Raw genomic sequence first — 22,502 nt, forward strand, 5'->3', positions numbered from 1 at the left:
AGCATGGAGCCTGCTTAAGATTCTCCCTCTCTCCCTTCCCTCTGCCCCACCCTCCACCCATTGCTCTCTCCCTCTTAAAAAAAAAAAATTGAAATGACAAAAATTCCTGATTATTCTGAAAACCACCCATTGAATCCAGTCAAGTTCTTCTTTCACAAAAGAAAGATGTTCACGTAGGCAGAGTACAGATTCTTGCAAAATGAGGGTGACTGTCCTTGTCCCCCTTTTCTCCAGCTCCCCGTTCTCACTTCATGAATTTTTTTATGGTGGTTGCTTCTGGCAGCTCTACTGGAGCCTCTGGTGCCACAACTGGATTCTTGAATCTTAAAAAATATCAATACTTGAATTTTTAAAAAATCACCATAGAGTATTTCTTTGGCCCAGTAACATGTGATCAAAAACCAAGAGACTGGATGCTGAAAACAACGATTATCATAGAATGGAAGTTTTGAAGATGATCATTTGTTTCTCTTGGCACATTCTCACAAATACCCACCCCCTTCACTGCGTTACTATCTCAGTACCATAACCTGTGGAGGAAAATGGAGGCCCAGCTTCTGTCTTCAGTGCAATCAAAACCCTCCTCCCAGAAATAATCTGGTTTGCCTTTCAGGTGTCAAATGGCATGTGGGGACTCTTTCACACTGCTTGAGTTTTCTCCAAAATCCAGTCCACATACTTAACCACGTTGGTGTAAACCCCTGGCCGTTCCCTTTGACCACAGCCTTCTCCCCAGCTGGTGATGCCCACCAAATGCCAGACCTCGTTGTGTTTACAGGACAGGGGGCCCCCTGAGTCTCCCTGTGATGGGGTGAAGAAGGGGGAAGAAAAGGTGCACATGTGAGTTCAGATGCTTCTGATCTAAATACATTTCCCTCAGAGTGATTTTGCTTAAAATTCTGTTCTTGGCTCTTCAATAAACTTCAATGTAAATAAAATAATATATCATGGTTTCCAGAAGATTGCTTTTTAAATGCATTAAACTTTCTGGGGTGCCTGGGTGGCTCAGTCAGTAAAGTGTCCAACTCTTGGTTTTGGCTCAAGTCATGATCTCAGGGTCGTGAGATCAATCCCCACATCAGGCTCCTTGTGTGGAACATGCTTGGGATTCTCTCCTTCGCCTGCTGCCCTTCCCCCGCTTGTGTGCATGCGCTCGCTCTCGCTCTCTCTTTAAAAAATGCATTAAACATTCTAATGTGAATGTATTCAACTGGTTGAAAACACTCTTACCTTACAAGCATCCTTCCCTCCCTCTTTATAGCCTGCACAGATCATCTTATTCGTTATTTTATGCCTTCTGTATCTTATCTGGCATTCTTCAGTCGTCACCAAGGGTATGCTAGCTTTCTGGAGAGTATTTTGTATTTTGCCTGAAAAAAAAAAATGGTTAATGGAATCATCATATATATATAATATAAAGGTATGAATTTAAAATCAAAATCATACTTATATAAAAATCTAGAAAAAATATTAGGTTTACCTCATAAACCTTTTATAATTACAAAATATAGAGATTATTTGTGAACATTAAGTTCAAAATTAAGTATGCCTCTAACTGGAATTATAGCCCAGAGAAAATAACTGAATAGGCCAGGACATTTCATGGAAAGTGCTAGGTTTCACATTAAACGTCAATTAAAAATAATTAGTCTTTAAATGAGATTGTCATGTTTAAAATTTCCAATCAAACAGATGTGGGATCCTCCTCACTTGGGCAACTTTACCTTTTTATTTTATTTAAAGATTTTATTTATTTATTTATTTGACAGACAGAGATCACAAGCAGGCAGAGAGGCAGGCAGAGAGAGAGGAGGAAGCAGGCTCCCTGCTGAGCAGAGAGCCCGATACGGGGGCTGGATCCCAGGACCCTGAGATCATGACCTGAGCCGAAGGCAGCGGCTTAACCCACTGAGCCACCCAGGCGCCCCTACCTTTTTATTTTTTTAAAGGTTTTATTTATTTATTTATTTGAGAAAGAGAGAGAGAGAGACCAAGAGCATGAGCAGGAAGAGGGGCAGAGGGAGAAACAGACTCTCCGCTGAGCAGGGAGCCTGATGTGGGGATTGATCCCAGGACCCTGAGATCGTGACCTGAGCTGAAGGCAGACGCCTAACTGACCGAGCCACCTAGGTGCCCTGCCTTTCACTTTTATTATATGCTTTCTGTAGTTGAAGGACATGATTATTTTACTCACATTTTAGCTGTATGCCATGATACAGCAGATAAGGGTAAACCTGAGCTATGTTCTTTACCTTTAGGATGGAGCACACTGAGAAACATCATTTCTTACCTCTTAACTTTCTGTACCCCCATCCAGTCACCCAGCAATCAGTATATATTACATTTCTATCTCCTTTGGAAGGTAGACATATGGGCCTCTGAGCATCTAAATTTTAAAAATCATAGTTTAGTCATCAGAATCAAATTATATCTTCTCTCCCAGGAGAGACTCTCTTCTTTAGCTTTACATCATGTTGGTGTTCTCTATTTATTATATTTGGGTTTTGCCTCATTTCCACTCATTTTCACTCATGTTCAGCATTATCCGTCACATACTAGATGGGTAAGAATGAGGCAGAGACAAGGCACAGCCCTCCCCATGAACTCCATCTCTCTAACTAGGTCTGTGACCCTGTAGAAATTGCTTACTTGTTCTGACCTGCAGTCTTTTTGTCTCTAAAAGAGAGATATAAATCATCTTTAATATTCCAACATGTTATAGAGTTATGTCATTTGGTGCATCTGAGAAAACCTGCAGAAAACTTAGCTCTTCACCCACATCCCACAATAAAATTTATTTATTTAATAATCAGGAAAGAGTGCCAGTCTTAACAGACTAAAAGACTAGCTTTGCAGACCCTCTCTCTTTCACGATCACACCACCTTGAGATTGCGGAGGTCAGGTCATGAATCTGGAGATGTTAAACATTACCTCTAAGAAATCATTCTTGATAACTTCCCATTTAAAATTCCAACATACCTGTGTAATTTATTGCGGTTTCCAGTTTCAACAAGGCAATATCATACCCACTTTCTGCCACTTCATATTGATCATGAATTATTATTTCTTGAACCCCAAAGAAAGATGTGTCCTTTTTAATTTCTGATTGGTTTAGAATGCCACTATAGACACGCAAGATTTTAGGTGACTCTACCCTAAGGAAAAAACAATAAGAGGATAAGAAATTCCCATTACCAAGTTGCTAATTACCTATTACTAACGTTTTCTACAGGTGGTGGGCTTTCTGATGGAAAGGAGTGATTGCATAGTAAGCTTTTTCACTCACATATTCCTCCCATAGAAAGCTCTGGGTTAGTATATACTATAAAAAACACATAAAAATGAATGAAGGCTCTTTTCACCCAACACACCCCCCCCACACACACACACACACGTGTTCTCTCTCTTTTTCTCTCTCAATCTCCCTCTCATGAAGAGTTCTAGGTTCTAGTCTCAATCCTAGCATTATTAGCTGTGATCTTGAGAAATTCACTTGGATTTCTGGTACTCCATTTTCTCATAGGAAAAAGGTGTTAAAAAAAAAAAAGGTAAAGGAGACTATGGACTTCAAACATATCTGTGAGTTATAATGTGAGTATGCTACATATTGGCGGAAAAACACACACACACACACACACACACACACAATACCATGTCTGGAAACTCAGAGAATTCTGAGTACAAAGAGCAAGTTTGGCCAACTAAAATTCCCTGGGATACACATAATCTCCCGATGGAGCTTTTAGGTCTGGCCAATATTGAAAATGACCTAAGTAGGGAATCCAATTTGAGGATTTATAATGAACTCTTCCTTCTGTATTTGGAAACATAGGGAGAGAAGAGAGAGAGAGAGAGGAGGAGGGGGAAGAGAAAAGAGAGACGGGGAAGAAGCAGCAAGGGAGAGAATGGCATATTAGATTTAGAGAAGGGGAAATTCTCCTTGTGTTTAGTTCTGGACCCGAGGCCCAAGACAATGCACAGAAGATATGTCCTGAAGGAACTACCAAGAACACTCCTGGACATTTGGATGCATTTAAATGGGCACATGAAATAGTATGCCATCATGTTTCCGCACCTCATCTGATGCTGGCAGACCATAAGTGGTTCTTACCTTCTGCATTTCTTTTTTTCACTCTAGAAATTTAATTTAGCAAATAGGATAATTTGCATTTTTAAAGTACTTACTAAAATGCTAACGACAGATTTAATATATGTGTGAGCCTGGGGAACTAATAAAAACAGGAATGGTACCAACTCGTCGAAACAGTGAGCAGCTGTTAATATCCACCGGTTTCCAATGATGGAGCCTCCACACAGGTGTCTCTGGCTGGGTGACGTGATCTGCAAAGTTATCTGCCATGGCCACTCGCCATGAACAGATGCCGTTCCTCCAACAATTCTGGGTTTGATTTTGGTTGTACACACTGCAACAGAGGGGTGGCAATGAGGAGCTTCCTAAATCTTCCTTTTCCATCAGTAGTTACGTCCCTTCAGGTTCAAAGAGGAGAAAACCTTCCCTTGATTCCATATTCTATCATGACGCTGACATGAAGAAATTTTGTAATCAAGTTGGCAAGCGAAGCATACACAGGAAAACTGAATGACTGAGGCGCCTGGTAATCACACGTCCCCAAAGAAAGTCTCATCCAGTATTGCATGCAGTCTTATCCTCCCTCACATGATAAACCCTAATGGTTCTTTCAAAGAAGTCATTGTCAAGGGTGGCCCTTAGACCTATCACATCAGCTGGGAATTTGTTAGAGATGCAACCTCTTGAGCTTCCCTCAGACCTGATAGATCAGAAACTTGGACAGCAGAGCCTAGGAATCTGAATTTAAATCATCCCTGAAGCTTGAGAATATCCTTCCACTCAGTTTACAGCATCTGTCCAATTCCCCCATCTTCTTCCCTTCGGGCTGACCTTTGATCCCAGTCTCTCCTGCTCCAGCTGCGTTCCATCTAAACCTGAGCTGCTCTTCTGTTTTTGAACTGTTTCTGCCTTTGGGTCTTGTTGACAGTTGGACGTTCTCTCAAGGACTTTGATTCTGATTTACCCCTCTGTTTCTTCCTGTCTTAGCTGCCCTGGGTAGGACAGTCCATTCTGCTTCTACTTCCTAAGATGCCAAACATGAGCACCCACCCTCCTGATGGGAGTCTTGGCCAAATCTGGCCCAGCAACCCAGGTAGAATGGGAATGAGGTGCTCATAGACAACAGTTTTCTAGAGCAATTCTTCTCATATTTTAATGTGCATATGGATCACCGGGTTATCTTTTATTTTATTTTTACTTTATTTTTTCACTGATTGTTTTTTAAAATACTGATTCTGATTCAGTCTAGGGTGAAACCTGAAATTCTTTCTAGCAAGTTTACTGGTAACCTCAACATGCTACACTCAGACCACACTTAGAATAGCAAGGCCCAGAGGATCAGGGAAGGTTCATGGCCTTAGCTAAAGGAGGAGTGTGAAATTAGCAAGAGAGTCACTAGTCAGAAGCCTAGATGGTCCGCCTCCTGGTTTTGTGGGTAAACACAAAGTATGGGTAAACACAAAGTCAGTAAACAGTCTATCCAGGCCTTTTTTTCCTCAACAGGGAAACGGATATATAATCCTGGGGCAGACTTCAAATCAAAAGAGAAGTCAGGAAAAGGAGTCTTGGAGAAAACACCAGTTGGTGCATGTGGAGGCAGGAATAAGCTTGATGTGCTTAAGAAAGCCTAAACAGGCTGGGATGCTGAGAGAAGAGTTCTCACCTGAGAGTAGATGGAGTGAGATTAGCTTCAGAGTAACATTTTGAAGATTTTGACTAGATTCTGGAATTTCAGGGAAGCCATTATGATTTACAAGAAAGGAACGGCAAAGTTTAGGAAAATTAATAGGTAAGCCATAACTAAAATATGTTACAAACAAGAAAGTCTTTCTTAGGGATAAGTAATAGGTCTTGTTCATTCCCTTTCATCTCTCAGTTTAAACAAAATGCTAAAGATATGTGTTTAGCGTTAGATTTTGTGTCAGGAAACATTTTTTTTTTATGGCAATTGCTATGTATCTTTAAGAAGTTATGAAGACCAATGACAGTGTAATACATGATAACTATCTCCAGTAGGTATCCCCCCTCCCCCTGCCAACTAGGGTATTATTTCATCTAGTATAGTGCAGGAAAATCTAATTATCTAGTTTCAGAAGGTGCCCTAAAAAGTTGTAAGATTTTATTTCCCTTTATCTTGTATTTTCTGCTTCAGCTATCAATTTCTACGTGATATATACTGTAGCCTTCACGGACCAGAATCCATACATTTGTTAGAGAAAAAGCTAAGAAGGAAGGTGGGTGGGGAATGGATTCTGCAATTTAAGGTGTAAGTGTGATTCCCATTTTAGAAACTATATCAATATCACTAACAACAAAATCTGCCAAATGTCAAGCATCCCTTCTAGTGCTTAGCAGATGACAGAATTATTGTAAATGCTCCTTCCGTCTCAGGTAAATGTATTGTGAGGAAAACAGAGAATATTTGAGATACAACATCATTGGCTGGCTTTTTAAAGGAGCTTAAGGAGCTTGGGCCATCCAAAGATTCCCATCAGACCCCTCTACACCCCAGGAAGGCACGGTTTCCTAGTTAGGATGTTAAGCACTACACACAATATGGTATATGCTATGTGACAAGTTCTCAGAAGTTAAGGATTTACTCATCTTCTCAGCAGAGAATTCTAACACAAAAAAATTTTCATACTCTGAAAACCATTACAAAGTATAATCATCACTCCTTTTTATTCACTAAATCTCATTGAATCTTAAATTTGTAGTACTTTATAATACTGGACATTAAGCAACAAAAATCTAAAATGTAGTTTTATGTAAATCAGTAAATACTGAAGTCATAATGGGTAATTTAGGGAGGAGTGTGGTATATTCTTTCCTCTTGGGGATTCTGTCCCTTAGATCGTCTGTTTGCCTAAAAACCAGCACTTGGTACTATGCTTAGAAATTAGCCCCTGGAATTGGCCACAGCTGGTCTGATTTCCATTAAAATGTTTATGTTAGTATAGGTCTTCTTTAATGTATACAATCTTTTTATTTCCTTTCTACCCTACCACACTCATTGTTATAAATTAAAAAGGTTTTACTGTAAATTTTTGCCAATAGTAATAGATATGCAGAACACTTGTAGACAATCAGAAAGAATGAAGGCCCCTGAGAAGGAACTACTTTATTTTTTGAATAAATGCATAATTTTTCAAACATATGATAATTATTTATCTTTCAGTTAAAAGTCAAGTCATGGCCGATGGACAGAAAATGAATGATTTGATTAACCAAAATGTTGGCTGATATTCATTTTTTAAAGGATGATAAGAAAGATCACTGGCCTTCATAATAAGAATCAAACATCAAAGTGTTGGCTAAACCTGAGTCTCACCATGAAACACCAGCTGTATAAATGTGTCAAATTAAAACACATATTCATTTAATACTAGCAGAGTCTAGTTAAGGCCCAATAATTACCCATAAAAAATGGTCAGCCTGAGTGACGGGAGCAAAAATAAGAGAAAATTGCATCTAAGTTTGTATCGTACTAATTTTCTCCCCTTTAAGGCTATTAATGACTCTCTCTGTCGTGATATATTTGGTACAGAGTAACTCCTTCAGATGTATTTTTCCTCAGGTAACATTAAACTCACCATTATCCATTTTACATAACCTTAATGTATATCCAGAGATGCCTCCTCTCCCATGAAGTATTTTAGTTGGAGATCCATTTGAAGAAAGTTTTAAGTAACATTTACCCCTGCAAGTTGGAAACAAAAGAGTATAAACATAACGCACCCCTCTAGAAGATGGGACAAGAGTGTATACGTAACTCTTCATAGGTCTTACTTCCCTCCGTTGCAAGATTCTGGAGATGGGGAATAGGTAAAAAACTGGCAGCGTATGGCGTCAGTACACATTTTCTGGCAAGCTTCGTGCCCTTTCGCATCAACAATGTCCAGTTCTTCTCCCAAGAAATCAGTGTCGTGGTAAAATGAGGAGTGACAAAACACTAGGCAGCAAACCACAGATCAGATATGAGACACAAAACCTCAGCACTGGTCAGCCTCGGCTGTGCTGAGCTCGAGCAGGAGAAAGTACTTTCACAGCTTACCTGGGACACTGTGCCTGCAGCTTTGCAGACTGAACCCAGAAAGAACTTTGTTCTTTTTAATGCGTGTACTCGGTAATCCACTTTCAGATGTTTTCAGGAGACAAAGATTTCTGACCATAAAAAAAGTGGGGGGGGGGTAATGTAAATATATCATGTAAGACATATCAAAGAGAAGAACCATTTTTTATAGCACATACAAAAGGCAATTAATTCATGTTGATCCTGGACAGTGAAAAAATTTTCATTTTGTAAGTACACTTCATAAATCATTGAGTGAGACCCCATGATCCACAGGTGGCAGACAGATCTTCAAAACGAAACCACTTGCCTCCATAAAAATTTTCTGAGCTGGTTCTATTGTCAGTGTTCCGAGCACTTTCCTTCTTTACCCCCTTTCTTTCAAATCTCCTAACCCAACTAAAAGATTCCATCACTTTCGTGTTAACGGAGAAATCTGGCGTCCGGAGTTGCTGGGTGACTCTGGATGGCAGATTTATTCGTGGCTTAGACAGGGATAAATGCATTCCAACACAGACTCTGCACAGGGAGCATCTTCCTAGAAGGAAGGAACTTTTCCTAATTAGCCCCAAATCACAGTGCAGAGCAGAGCTGTCCAACAGAATTTTCCGCAGTGATAGAAATAGTCCATGTCTGTGCCATCCAAGGCAATGGCCATTAGCTACATGTGGCTAGTGAGCACTTGGATGTGGCTAATACAACTGTAGAAATGAATATATACTTCTATTTAATTTTAATTAATTTAAATGTAAAAAGCCAAGGCTTGGCCTATAGTGTTCATCCCCCTCTCTCACCCTGTACTGAGGATCCAATGTGTTACTCCTCTTACATTGATTGAGAATTTTATAAAAGGAATACAAAGAAAAAGAACAGCGATGAACCCAATGGTATCAAAGCCATCTTTCTAATTTGTGGCATTTATCATGTCCCACGGCTCAATCTCTGAACCTCCTTTCTTCTCTGCCTGCTTTCAGTTCTTTAATGTTCTCACCCAGTTTCAGTCACTTCAATTACCATGTATGCTGGTAACACCTGAACACAGATCTAGAACATAAACCTCTCTTCTTCATTCCAGATTTCTCTTTCCAATTGCCAATTCAACACTTCTGGATGTCTACTAGGCATCTCTTCCCTCTTGAAATCTACATCCCCGTGATGGGGTTTTCATCCTCTCAGCTCCCTGGGCCAAAAGTCTTAGCGCTATCATTGACTTTTTTTCCTCCAGAGCCGATGTCAAATTCATCAGCAAATCTTATTGGCCCTACGTGGACAATATATCCTAATATGATTACTTCTCTATCACTTTCACTCTGGTCCAAATAGGGCAGGGTTTTTATCTGTTTATTTCATTAATAGTATCCCTGGTATTTAGAACAGTGCCTGGGGGCGCCTGGGTGGCTCAGTGGGTTGGGCCGCTGCCTTCGGGCTCAGGTCATGATCTCAGGGTCCTGGGATCGAGTCCCACATCGGGCTCTCTGCTCGGCGGGGAGCCTGCTTCCCTCTCTCTCTCTGCCTGCCTCTCTGTCTACTTGTGATCTCTCTCTGTCAAATAAATAAATAAAATCTTTAGAACAGTGCCTGGTATACAGTAGGCACCGAATAAATTACATTATGTTGTTGAGTAAATGAAAGCAACAGATATATTTTCATGTGACAGACTGAATACTTTTGAAAGTTGCTCAATGGAAAACCAGGCTTGCTTGATGGACAAGGAACTTGAGGGCTACCCTGGTTGGATTGCTCTTGGGGATACAATCCCCATGTGGGCAACCAAATCAAGTGAATACCAAGGATTCTGAGAATTCTGATTCAGATAATACAGAGAACCTAGATTTTGAAATAGACTTAGGGTTTTTTTTTAGTAGGTCTTATTAATGAGGGGCAGCAACCCCAAAAAATAACCCTTTAATGATCAAAGACAATTCTTACGCTTTACTATGGTTTCCTGTATTAATACCTATCAGTAGGGAAACACCACCTCAAGTATCAAAACTCCCTCCGCAATTATCCCCCATTTCATTAATATAGGCCTTCACTTCCCCTTCTCTTCACAGTGATTGGACATTTCACTGGTATTCCTAGCTTTTTCTGCTCAATGATCTCAAACTGGGCATTGGATGAAGTTGCCTCTTAATGGTCATCCATGTTTTCTTCATTCCGTTAAGAGCTAGGCAACTCTCTTTGCTGAAGGCAGGGACCTCCCCCAGCTAAAGAAAACAAGAGTTCTTGCTAACATGGGATTTGTGGCCATTAGGTTGGGAACAGAAAGAGAGAGGAGCTAGGAATTCTTCTTTGCAAATTTGATCTACTCTATGCAGGCATTTAGATCAAATGTGTAGCCGCTCAGAATTGTTAACAATGGATTTTGAGCAGTTGTTTTAAAAGATACCACATTAATCTTAATCTGAACTCCTTACCTTTCAGATTCCTTTGGCCATTCTTGAGAAAAGAAGGTAAAAAACAAACAACTGGGATGGTGAGTACAAATGCGGCGACAGACAAAGGCATCTGGAGCCACGACACTGTCAATGTTACTGTCTGCAAACGCCGTACCAGGGAAAATGTCCCTAATGCAAGCTGCACAACAGAAGACACTATGCTTAAGGAATCAGTTCTCCCACACAATCGGTAAAATCCCAGTTATCATATTTGTAAATGCCATATGAAAAGTTAGGGGGCGAGGGAGGGATGAATAGGCTGAGCACAGAAGAATTTGAGGGCAGTGGAAATTCTCTGTATGATACTGTAATGACATTGTCCAAACCCACAGAATACACACCACCAAGAGTGCAAGTGAAAGTGAACCATGGACATGAGGGGATTAGGATGGGTTCACGTACATTAATCAACTGTAACGAACATACCACTCTGGAGGGGAATATTGATCATGAGGGAGTCTGCGCATGGGTGGGGCACAAGGGTATATGGGGCATCTCTACTTTCCCCTCAACTCTGCAGCAAATCTAAAATTGTTCTAAGGTAATAAAGTCTCCATAACAATTTTTTAAAGTTTTTTTTAATCTCAGGATCTTCAAAATTTTCTTTTAAATGAGGAAACGTAAAGTGATTATTTTAAATTCCAACGTAGCTCTAATTATACAGGACATAATGAATTTTTTCACAGGAAGAAGGTAAAAGATCATTTGGTCCATTTCATCAGTGAGCACCCATCATACATACCATCAGCACGCATTACTATTTAATGGCCAAACCATCTCACGAAGTAATAATAGTTACCCAGGTTAGAAAGCGCACAGGATTTCAAGGAAAATCCAGACACCACTGAACCAAGCTTCATTATTCTGGTTGGTAGCCCCATTTGGGTGTACTTCAGGAGACAAATGTTACTGATTAAAAACAAAAATGGAAAAATGTTTTACTCCTCTAAATACAAGCAGGAAAAAGCGTAAGGTGATAAGAAATTCCAATGTAGACACTACCTGGGCATTACAGCTAAGGGATCGCTCTGAAAAGCATGAATCTGAGAACGGGACAGCTGGACTTCAGTCCTTGCTCTGCCAAGACCTGGTGGGCCTGTGAATTTTGTCAAGTTTGTTTTTCATCACAAAAATGCCAGCTTTGGAGGAAGGATGGTCTAAAGAGTATCAGGTGGGAAGTAATGAATTCTCAAGCCCTTCTCAATTTTAGCAGTTTAACTTTTTTATAATGCCCAGCAACTTCCAAGTTCCTGGCTTGCTGTCCCCATTGTGTTAAGTCTTAGATATAAAATATGTAAAAAGATATATGAACTAAGCTAAATACAAACCATGAAAGCTTGCTTATTAGGGTTTTATCATTGTTTTTGAAATAAATCTCTATTGCTTTATTTGCTTTGCATTCATGTCCCTGTTGTGAATATGGAGAGTGGCAATGTTAAAACCCAAAAGTAAATTCAAATGTTAGTCATTTGAACTTATTTCTCTTTCTCTATGGATTCTACATAAGTATAATTTACCATAGTACTCAAAAACATCGCAAATATTTGTAAATCTAAGTCAGTGATATTTCTTCCCTAAACTTTTTTTAAAAAGAGAACACAGATTCATCATTAGAGATCAAGTCCTTTTTATATCCTACCCATTTATCTCTAGAATATTTCAAAATCCAATATGGGAAAGATTTTAAAACACTTCACATGGGTTTCAGTTATTTTGTCTTAGGTAAGAAACTTTCATTTAAAGAGGCCTGAGCGGGTTTTTCCTTTTGGTTCTATAATCCTTTAGGCAAGGAATGGCATAGTCAGACCAATAATAACTCTCAAAACTATCAATGAAGAAATGTGTCATTTTTAAATTAGTTAGGAGATGGGTTAATCTTTTTTTTTTTAATGTAACAATGTCAGTAAAAGACAGACTCCTTACTATAAGGAAATGCATCCGAGTTGGGCCTTAAACGCGACTTTCTGTGAAGAAGACTATCAGCACTGTACTTACTGTAATAATGTCATTTAGGGGCTAAAAGTAAATTCTGGCATTTAGCTAAAGAGAAATTTTGTTTTTCTTTTTTTTTCTCCTTTTTTAAAAATTTTTATCTTTTCAGTGTTCCAACATTCACTGCTTCTGCACCACACCCAGTGCTCCATGCAATACATGTTTTTCATCCGATAATGTAATGATCTACTTACTGTCCTTGGATTCAGCCCATTGCTCACTCACCGATGCTCTGCGCTGGGAAACTGGCTTGTTGCGTATGTGAAAAAGTGACAGTGCACATCATTCGTACACCTCTCTTGGCATTCCTGAACATTCCTAGCGATCGAGCCATTATAGTTCATGCCTTTCATGTCCAAGCCCACATACACCTTTTTGTTGCAAGCTGGAAACAAAAGCAGAAAATGGCAATCTTCCAGACTCCAGGGGCAATTGGAATAATGCTACCTTAGCAACTGTCCCTCCTGACTTCCTCTTTCCACACTTACTGCCACTGTTCCTCAGAAATCCTTTGTTTTCATCTTAATCTGCTTAATTTCTACTCTCAGGTGGAAGCCGCAAAACAATGCCCATGTCCTTCTTATATTGCAACAATGTAAACTTGTAAATCACTGTTTCAGTTTTCTGCCCTCGCCTCCCTGATCTCCTTTAACCCTCTGACTGATTGACTAAACTATCCAGGAATCTTTTGACTATTAAGGCAAGTGTCATCTCAACTTTTACAGCTGCTCTTTTGATTTGAAGTCATATGTTTAATAAGGACTTTTATATAAAACTTTAAACTGGGAAAGAGAAAGACAACAAACGAATGGTGAGGACTAATGTAGTAAGATCATGTCCTTTTATTGTGTAAATTTTAATGAATGGGGGGGATATGCATGCTTAGTTTTTATTCTACACTGAAGAAACTAACTTCATTTGGAGACTCTATGACCATACAGCAGGGTTTTGTTTTATAATTATAAAACCATATGTGATATACATCACAGTAACTAGTATTTACAAATTCTAATAAGACAACTTACCACTTATTTGGTGTGAGCATTGCTTGAAAGAATATCCAGAAATGGCTCCTGTCATATTCACCCTTGGCAGTGTTTCTGTTACACTGTCTTTCAGGATACAAGTAAACCTGTTTAAAAAAAAAAAAAAAAAATTACTGCATGAGAATTTATATTTTAAAAGAATGAATCTTGGGGCACCTGGGTGGCTCAGTGGATTAAGCCTCTGCCTTAGGTCATGCTTAGGTCATGATCTCAGGGTCCTGGGATCAAGCCCCGCAGGGCTCTCTCTGCTCAACAGGGAGCTTGCTTCCTCCTCTCTCTCTGCCTGCCTCTCTGCCTACTTGTGAGCTCTGTCAAATAAATAAATACAATCTTTAAAAAAATAAAAATAAAAGAATGGATCTTAAAAGCCAGCACACAGAAAGTCAAAGAGAAAGAAACAAACTCCTCTATCTCCTGCCAAAACAAATATTTTCTTGGCAAAACTGCAAATTTGTTTCTCATTCCAACATCCCTACACTTAAAAGATCACATATTATATTCCCTACTACCTGGAAACAGGAGTGGGTGAACTCTGGCCTGTTGGTAAAACAATCTTCCATCTGTTTTGTCTGGCCCATGAGCTGAGAATGGTTTCTATATTTTTAAATGGTTACATTTTAAATGGTTATATAAGTACTTAATATTCTTGATTTTGCTTTTTGACCTGTAAAGCCCAAACTATTCCCTGCCTTGTCAAGAAAAAGTTTGCCAAGCTCTGCTCTAGATTCTAGAATAGTAATTTCATAAGTTCTGGGTACTATGTAAATATCTATGAATGTGGCAATAAGACACAAAGATGTTGATAACTTAGTTCTGTAGTAAAGCTTTGTTACTGAATTTTCAGGTTCAACATGGAAACAAAAATTGTGGATGGAATGTCCTAAAATTTTAAAAATGTAACTCTAGGGCACCTGGGTGGCTCAGTCGGTTAAGTGACTGCCTTCGGCTGGGGTCATGAAACCCAAGTCCTAGGATCGAGTCCGTCATTGGGCTCCCAGCTCAGTGGGGAGTCTGATTCTCCCCCTGATCCTCTCCCTCTCATGCTCTCTCTCACTCACTCTCTCAAATAAGTAAAATCTTTAAAAAAAATAAAAATAAAACCATAATTATAGATATAAAACCACTAAATGCAATTTGTGATCAAATGCAAATGCAATCTTCTGAAGAAGATTCTGGTTAATAGCTATAAATTATATTTGGGGGACAACTGAGATGATATAAAGGGATTCTTGTTAAAATTATATGTTTTTCGTGTAGGAAAATGTATACTGAAATATTTAGGGGTGAAATGTTATAATGTCTTCAAATTAATTCAAGTGGTTCAACAGATAGATTAGACTGATGATAGAAAGAGAGGTAGATAGGGAAGAAATGGCAAAAGTCTTGGTGGTGTCAGGGGACTACCGTACTATTCTTTGAAACTACCATTACAAATATTTACCTCCTAATAAAATAACTGAGGGAAAAGCACCAGTTTAAATAACATCCAACATCAATAACAATCAAAAAGCAAAGAACAAAATGATTAAGAGGCATAAAAGTGGAGAGAAATAGGAGAGAAAGTACACCATTAAAATCTAGACCACAGAGAAGTTGGAAAGTCCACACTGAGGGGCACATCTGCTCCTCCCCTATCTGCCAAAACACCATCCTTTTTTTTCTGTAATATTTTGTATTTCAATTGAAGGACAGTATGTTTTCCAACTACTGACTATACATTTTATAAAATGGTAGATGAATACTCATTGGTAAGTAATCCTCATGTAAAAACTATTTCTGCTATGTAGAAATGCAAACATTTACCATTTGGTAGGATCTTGAGAAGACGATTCAGCCACGAAGGTGAAAAGCAAACAGCGTGGGTGGTGGGTGCAGACGAGCTGGCAATGCCTGGCACTTGGCGTGAAGACGGTAGTGATGTCTCCTCCTTCGAAGCAGGTGTCTGTCAACAGCTCGGTCACACAGTCTGTGATGTAATACATTGCATGCCTTATTTTGGATTTTAGTTGCACGTAACTGATTAGAAAATAATCTCACAAAGGCCAGCAGAGCAGGTCTACATAACAGAAAATATGCCTGACCTTGGAAATCAGAGCAATCAATACTTTTATGGTAGTTTATTGGGTGAGAAGTCTCAGACAGAAAAGGAAATCACAAAATGGCACGTTTGCCTTAATGGAATGGTGCAGATGGGGGTTGTCTAGGAGACACGGGAGCTTTGTGGGTGACTGAATAATTGCACAGAGCTTTACTGGCCCAAGATGTTCTTTAGCATTGCATCCAAGTCTGGACTGGGCCACCTGCTCTTTCCTTTCCCTGCTGCTTGCTTGTTGAAATTCCATGTTTATATGAAACAAAGGATCCAGACTGACCACTTTTGAATAGTGCTCAATGGCCCTGGATGTGATATTCAGTATCATACTACTATTTTAAATGGGCCAGTTTAGTAACAGGAACTTTAGACGCTCAGAAAAATAACTGAATCCCATTCTAACTGAAACCATACACAGGTTTGTGTTTTTTTCTTTTAAAGCTAAAGTGCATAGATTAATTTTTTTTCTGTTTCTAGGAAGAGATAGCTAATATTCCAGATTATGACTCTTTGGGTCATTATTATTTAGTCACTGAATAAAAGGTTGTAGTTTTTAATCTTGGTATATTCCTATTAAGAAGTACTACTATACCGCCCATGGTCTTCTTAATATCTTTCATATACATTTACTATATGCATACTATATATGTAAATGTATACATACAGATTTGGTAAAAATGAAATACTTTGGGAGGATAAAATATAACTCAAATATTTATTGTAGCAATAACCAACATACCAAATATATAGGAAAATATGTAAGTAGGGAGAGTGAAAACTATCACTAGAGGCTTACAGGATTTAGGTAGCCCATGGCCTTGGATGGGGAAAATTCCAGCTTTATTTTCTCTAACCTCTAACTGAAATGTGGCATAGACTTCTCTTGTTAATGTAAGTAACAAAGCACATAGTGTTCACAGTATCTGCAACTTTGTTATAGTACAATTATAAGATTTAAAAAGAAAATACTACCCACAGATACCTTAAAATACCATTATCCTCATGACTAGTTTGGTAGTAATTATTACTCTGCATTTTTAGACCACTAAAATTTTAGACCACTAAGATTTTAACCACTAAATCTTGTTATATCATGTGTTAATATGAAGCAGATCTATTTTTAATATCAGAGTTCGGGGTGTTTTTGTTTTAAACACATTAATTAAGTATATTGCAATATACTTGATTTTCTTGGTAATCCTGTGTATTTTTACTTTATGTCTTTTTTTTTAAAAAGATTTTATTTATTTATGTGACAGACAGAGATTACAAGTAGGCAGAGAGGCAGGCAGAGAGGGAGAAGGGGGGGGGAAGCAGGCTCCCCGCTGAGCAGAGAGCCCGATGCGGGGCTTGACCCCAGGACCTGATCATGACCTGAGCCGAAGGCAGAGGCATTAACCCACTGAGCCACCCAGGTGCCCCTACTTTATGTCTTTAAAGACATTATTCTGAGAATATAGTCTCCATGGATTTATGGGGAAAAAGGAGTAAGGATCCCTGCCACAGACTCTGCTCAAAACCCACCATATATACCTTCTAAATTACCCAACTACAACCTCTGCAGATAGCATAATTTTCTCCGAAATTGGCAGCTAGCCAAGAATGACCTGGAGGTTAACAGAAACCTGCCCCCCACAAGTTCTGCGTTGCTTCCAACAGATTGTACAGCAGTTCCCCCCACCCACCGCCCCACCGCCTTAATGAAGTCTATTAACAGCTCAAAATACTCCCACTGCCCACACATCCCACCTCTTGGTGCAAAGCAAGTACTAATTACCATCAAACTAGTATGAGTGATATGGATTTGGATATAAATATAGTACAGATGTGTATATAGACATACATATAGATTATTGCTATTATGAAGAGTTCCTGTACCTCATTTGTCTCTCCTGTTTTGAAAACCCCCAGAGCCTTAAGTGAAAAATAAAACTATGATGTCCTTCCCTGGAATAGATGGCATGGGACCTCAGTGTGATTTCCGTCCCTGGGATCAACCCCTTTTGTTTCCTCGTTTTCAAGTCAGGGAACCAAGCTCTTTCCAATTCATACCTAAGATTAAGCTCTACTTACCACCAGAAACTGAGGCAAATAAAATGAAATGTACCACTTGATATAATAAAATCATCCTACAAAGAGAAAAATGTGCATGTGTTTAAAACGTAAAATGTGAATTTATAATTAGCTTACTGCCATCAGTGTTTATAAGACATAGGGAGGGAGGGAGTGGTTAATTCCATAGTGTTCCCAGGGTTCTTACCATAATGCTGAATTTTTCTTTCCCCACATCCCAGGACATTCTTCAGCATGGTTGTGTGTAGAGTTCAACACTTTCCTAGTTCTGAAGAACCCAGAACTGACAGGGGAGATTACACCCCTCATCTTTGCTTCCTCCCCGCCCCCACCCCCACCCCGCCTGCCCCTCACCATTAACCAGAGATTTCTCACGGCCATCATCTGACCCTTCCCCAACTCCAATTTTTCCACTTTTATTTTCCCTTAGAAATTGCTTCCTTACTTTCCATCGCTGAAGTCTCTATAGCTGTTGAGCTCCAAATGATTTCTACTTACAAAGTTTCCCATTTTAAAAATTCTGCTGCAAATATATTCATAGACTGTCTTGGTCATCCATAAATGTACTCATCCCCACAAAGTACTGATTTAACTCTTCTATAAAAAACCGACCATCAGTGATAAAAATCAAGACTTTTTTTTTTTTTAATTTATTTGACAGCACAAGTACGCAGAGAGGCGGGGGTGGGGGGCAGACTCCCCGCTGAGCAGAGAGCCTGATGCGGGGCTTGATCCCAGGACCCTGATTTCATGACCAGGGCCGAAGGCAAGAGGCCCTAACCTACCGAGCCACCCAGGCGCCCCAAGACTTATTTCTTAATATTGATCTTGAAAACCTTTTTAATTTGCAAAATACTTGTCATTAATTACAAATGATTAGTCTTCTTTCATTCTGCATCTTCTCTCAAACTGATTAGAGCTATAAGCTTCTAAAATGTCAGGTCAGACAAATTTTAATAAACCAATCACTCTCCATTGTAAAAAGAAAGAAAGAAAAGAAAGAAAGAAAGAAAGAAAGAAAGAAAGAAAGAAAGAAAGAAAGAAAGAAAGAAAGAAAGAAATTTAAGCCCCAGTGGTAGAAAAAGGATAATTGCTTGGGAGAAATCTTAAATAAGAATTTTCGAAATCATACCTGAGAACATTTTGTTTGCTTGTTTGCCGCATTCTCAGCAAGAGTGTTTTTCTTCTTCCCAAATAGCCTTCATCCTCCTCTACATGAACTTATGCAGGTAATGCTCACTTTGATATTTACTTTAACTGATTCCCAATGTTATGCAACCTTGTCTCTTTGTGGAGCACTTCCGCAAGGCCCTTAAAATCTCGGCATATCAAAAATGTTCGTCGGTCGAGTTGCTTGCTCTTTTTGTCTTATTTTACTGTGTCTTCCCTCCCCCCCCCAAAAAAAAAAAAAAATGCCCAGAGAGATTGTTAGATAACTCGGATTTGTCTGCATGCCTTAGCAGTTGGGCAAACTCCCATTAGTGTATGCCTGCTTGCCAAAGCCTCGCAGAACCACATGTTCAAATACCAGCTGTTAATCATTAAACCCACCCGAACCTGAGCCTCGCGGTCTGCAAAGAAAACAAGGAAGACCTGAGGGACCTACTGATGCTCAGTATAGCAGGGGGGACGGAACCTCACCTGTTGGAGGCGGGGAGGCTTCTGCCGAGGTCTATGCTGATAGTTCTAAGAAGCTCTTTTTTATTCCACTCACAAACACTGAAAGTCTAACTTACTTTTTTTTTTTTTTAAACGGAAAAATATGGAGCTTTTAAAGTATCTTCTTTGGATGTTGGCGCCCTAAGACAAATGGAGAGCTGGGAAGTCAAGTATCTAGCTTTTGCAGGAAAAGCAATGGAAACAGAACAGGTCGATTCTCTTTGTCTTGGGGGGTGCGCCCTAGTGATAGGACCTGGTGCAGTTCACAAAGAGGAAAGCTTGTGAAACTTTCTTGGGTTTCGCCTGGTTGTATTTGTTAAGCGCCTTCCCATTGATCTTGAAAGAAAGGCTAAAATCTCTATAGAAGCCGAGGATGAGGCATGTCCTCTGTTATTTATTCATTAGTTTACTATTCATGGAACCGCAGCAGAAACCATCTTGCTGCACTGTAAACCAGCTACCTGTGGGTCCTTGGCCAAGTTGCCTTATCTCTCTGAGCTTCAGTTCCTCATTTATAATATTAGACAATAACTAGCCCTAAGGATTTCTATGTGATTTCCTGGAAGCCTAAAGAAATTTAAAAAAAAATTTTTTAAACCCTTTTTAGGGGTACCTGGGTGGCTCAGTCCATTAAGAACTGTCTTTGGCTCAGGTCATTGTCTCACCATCCTGGGACTGAGCCCCTCACAGGGCTCTGTAAATAGTGGGGAGTCTGCTTCTCCCTCTCCTCTGCCTGCCACTACCTTTGCTTGTGCTCTCTATCACTGTGTCAAATAAATAAATAAAATCTTTTTAAAAAACCTTTTCAATATACCTGATTTACATAAACTTTAGTTCCCTCACAAAAATAATGTAGATAAATAAATAAATTTAAGAGAAAGATAATTTTATGGCTCAAAGAAGACTTCTATTTTCCAGAGAGAAGCAAAATAAGATTTTACATTCACAAATGAAGTCACAATCTTAAAAAAGTTCTGAAGAGGAAAGAAGAAATAAAATTACAGGTTTGCCCCCATTTGAGATCTTGCTGAAGTTATTGGTATCAGAGGAAAGATACTTTGTTCAGGGACACTGTACTGATATGAGTGTGATCTTCCAATCTTAGAAAATGCCACCAGTTACTTTGAGCCTCTCAATATTTGGAGATAGAGACAATCTCATTTTATGTCCATTATAACAAGGTCAACATTATCTGAACAGTTTCTGACAGTGTGTTGGGGTGCCTGGGTGGCTCAATTAAGTGACAGACTATTTTTCAAAAATATTCTTTATTTAAACTCAATTAAGCCAACATATAGTACATCATTAGTTTCAGATGCAGTGTTCAACAATTCATCAGTTGTATATAACACCCAGTGCTCAAATTCTCCCTCTCCCTCTGTCTTCCCCACCCCCACTCACATGTGCTCTCAATAATGAAAGTGTGGAATACCTAGTCTCCATTGGCCAACTGCCTGTGTAGAAAGACAAGCAAAGATTAGGAATATTGGACGCCACTTTCAAAATTTGCAGAAATGGAACTGCAGTAGAAGAGAACTTACTGAAGGAGACAGTGAGAGTATCATTAGTGAAGTAAGGTAGATTTGAAGCTTAGCCCCATATAAATTCATTGGAGACTCTGAAAAGAAGAGAGAAGCCAGCGTTATGTTGCAGAGGGCAGAAAATGATAATGGGGATCTGGACTCAGAAGAGGGCTTTATGTGTGACATTCTATCTGGAAGGCAGTTCTTCAGATAGTTTTAATTCATCTATTGCCAAGATTGTGTGACCAATCTTGACATAGAGTCATTAGCTGCTTTCTTGAGTTTCCCATTTGAAATTAAGTACATTCCAGCCAAACAAAGAGCCCATGTTTGTGATGCAATGCTTTTTAAGAAGCTCAAACACAGAATGGCAAATTTATGCCAAGACAGGTTTATATGGAAAACTGATACATGAAGTGATATAAGGTCCTTACATCCTTGTATTGTTTACTTCATGAAACCCCATCTCTATCCTAAAGCTCCAATAAAAAAGACTATAATGATAACCTTCCAACACTTTTCAGAGAAACAGAAAGACTCTAGTGACAGCAATACTTCATTGGGAAACCAGATAATATCTTACTAAATTTGCTTTAGCTAGTTAGTGAAACCTCTAAAGTCTTTGAAATAATATAAAAATTTCAGAATATTTTTGTCCATTCAAATAAAAGCAGAATAGGAGTTCTACTTGCATGGAAACTCTTTGAGATTAAGTAGACCTTCCTTTCAAAGTGACAGTAAATATTCTAAAGACTTTTTTCAATTAATGCTACTGCAGTTTAGAATTCCAATGTCAACTGCTTTTATCTTAAAGGTAAGTTTCCCCCCCCACCACCACCACCCAGTGAATTAAAAAGCTTTTGAAGGCTAATGGAAATAGGGAATTACTAGACAAAATCTTATGAAGAATCTAGAACTTAGTCTACAGAGACCCAAGTGCAAGTCAGAGCTTATAAGCATTGGTGACCTAAAATCCCCATCTGGGACAAAGGAAACCACACAGACACATTGCAGGTAGAGACCCCATTTTAGGTCACAGCCACAGTCAATTTGCTCTTGGAGCTCTTCTTGCTCTCATCAAGATTTGCTTTGAAAAGGGGCACAGACTCCCATATCCTACAATCCCATTCTGCCATTCCCTTTTCATTATAAGGTGTTAATGCTGACCTTCAATTGGGGTTTCTCTACACTGCCATTTTTGATATTTGGACCAGATCATTCCTTGTGGTGAGGTACTGTCCTGGGCCCCATAGGATGGTTAGCAACATCTCTGGCTTCTATCTGCTAGATGTACCCCCTCGCCCAGGTGTGAAAACAGAAAATGTCTCTAGGCTTTGCCAGATGTCCTCTGAGTGGGGATTGTTTGCAGTTGAGAGTCACTGTTTTAGATGCTAATAAAAATAACAAATAATGGTTTTCAATGCTCCTGTCACCTTTTATCCTTTTCATAGAATGAGGCAACATAATCAGGACTAGAGACACAATCTGGGATATATGAATGCCATGTTCAGTCTGG

At 39.2% G+C, this 22,502-nt stretch overlaps 1 protein-coding gene across 1 annotated transcript; it reads right to left on the reverse strand.

Annotated features, from left to right (window-relative positions):
- Positions 1 to 62: 62 nt before the first annotated feature.
- Positions 63 to 19,651, reverse strand: F11 (coagulation factor XI). Its single transcript, XM_047716704.1, has 15 exons — positions 18,937 to 19,651; positions 17,805 to 17,860; positions 15,443 to 15,605; positions 13,619 to 13,725; positions 12,819 to 12,978; positions 11,401 to 11,510; positions 10,581 to 10,740; positions 8,146 to 8,255; positions 7,881 to 8,043; positions 7,685 to 7,791; positions 4,257 to 4,425; positions 2,981 to 3,156; positions 2,291 to 2,386; positions 1,231 to 1,370; positions 63 to 801 (listed from the first exon to the last, which is right to left on the reverse strand). Exons 1-15 carry the CDS (start codon positions 18,966 to 18,968, stop codon positions 640 to 642), a joined length of 1,911 nt encoding a protein of 636 aa, XP_047572660.1. The 5' UTR covers positions 18,969 to 19,651; the 3' UTR covers positions 63 to 639.
- Between the last annotated feature and the right edge of the window lie 2,851 nt (positions 19,652 to 22,502).

The sequence above is a fragment of the Lutra lutra genome, chromosome 2 (genome assembly GCF_902655055.1).
Source record: "Lutra lutra chromosome 2, mLutLut1.2, whole genome shotgun sequence".
In the NCBI taxonomy this organism is placed as follows: domain Eukaryota; kingdom Metazoa; phylum Chordata; class Mammalia; order Carnivora; family Mustelidae; genus Lutra; species Lutra lutra.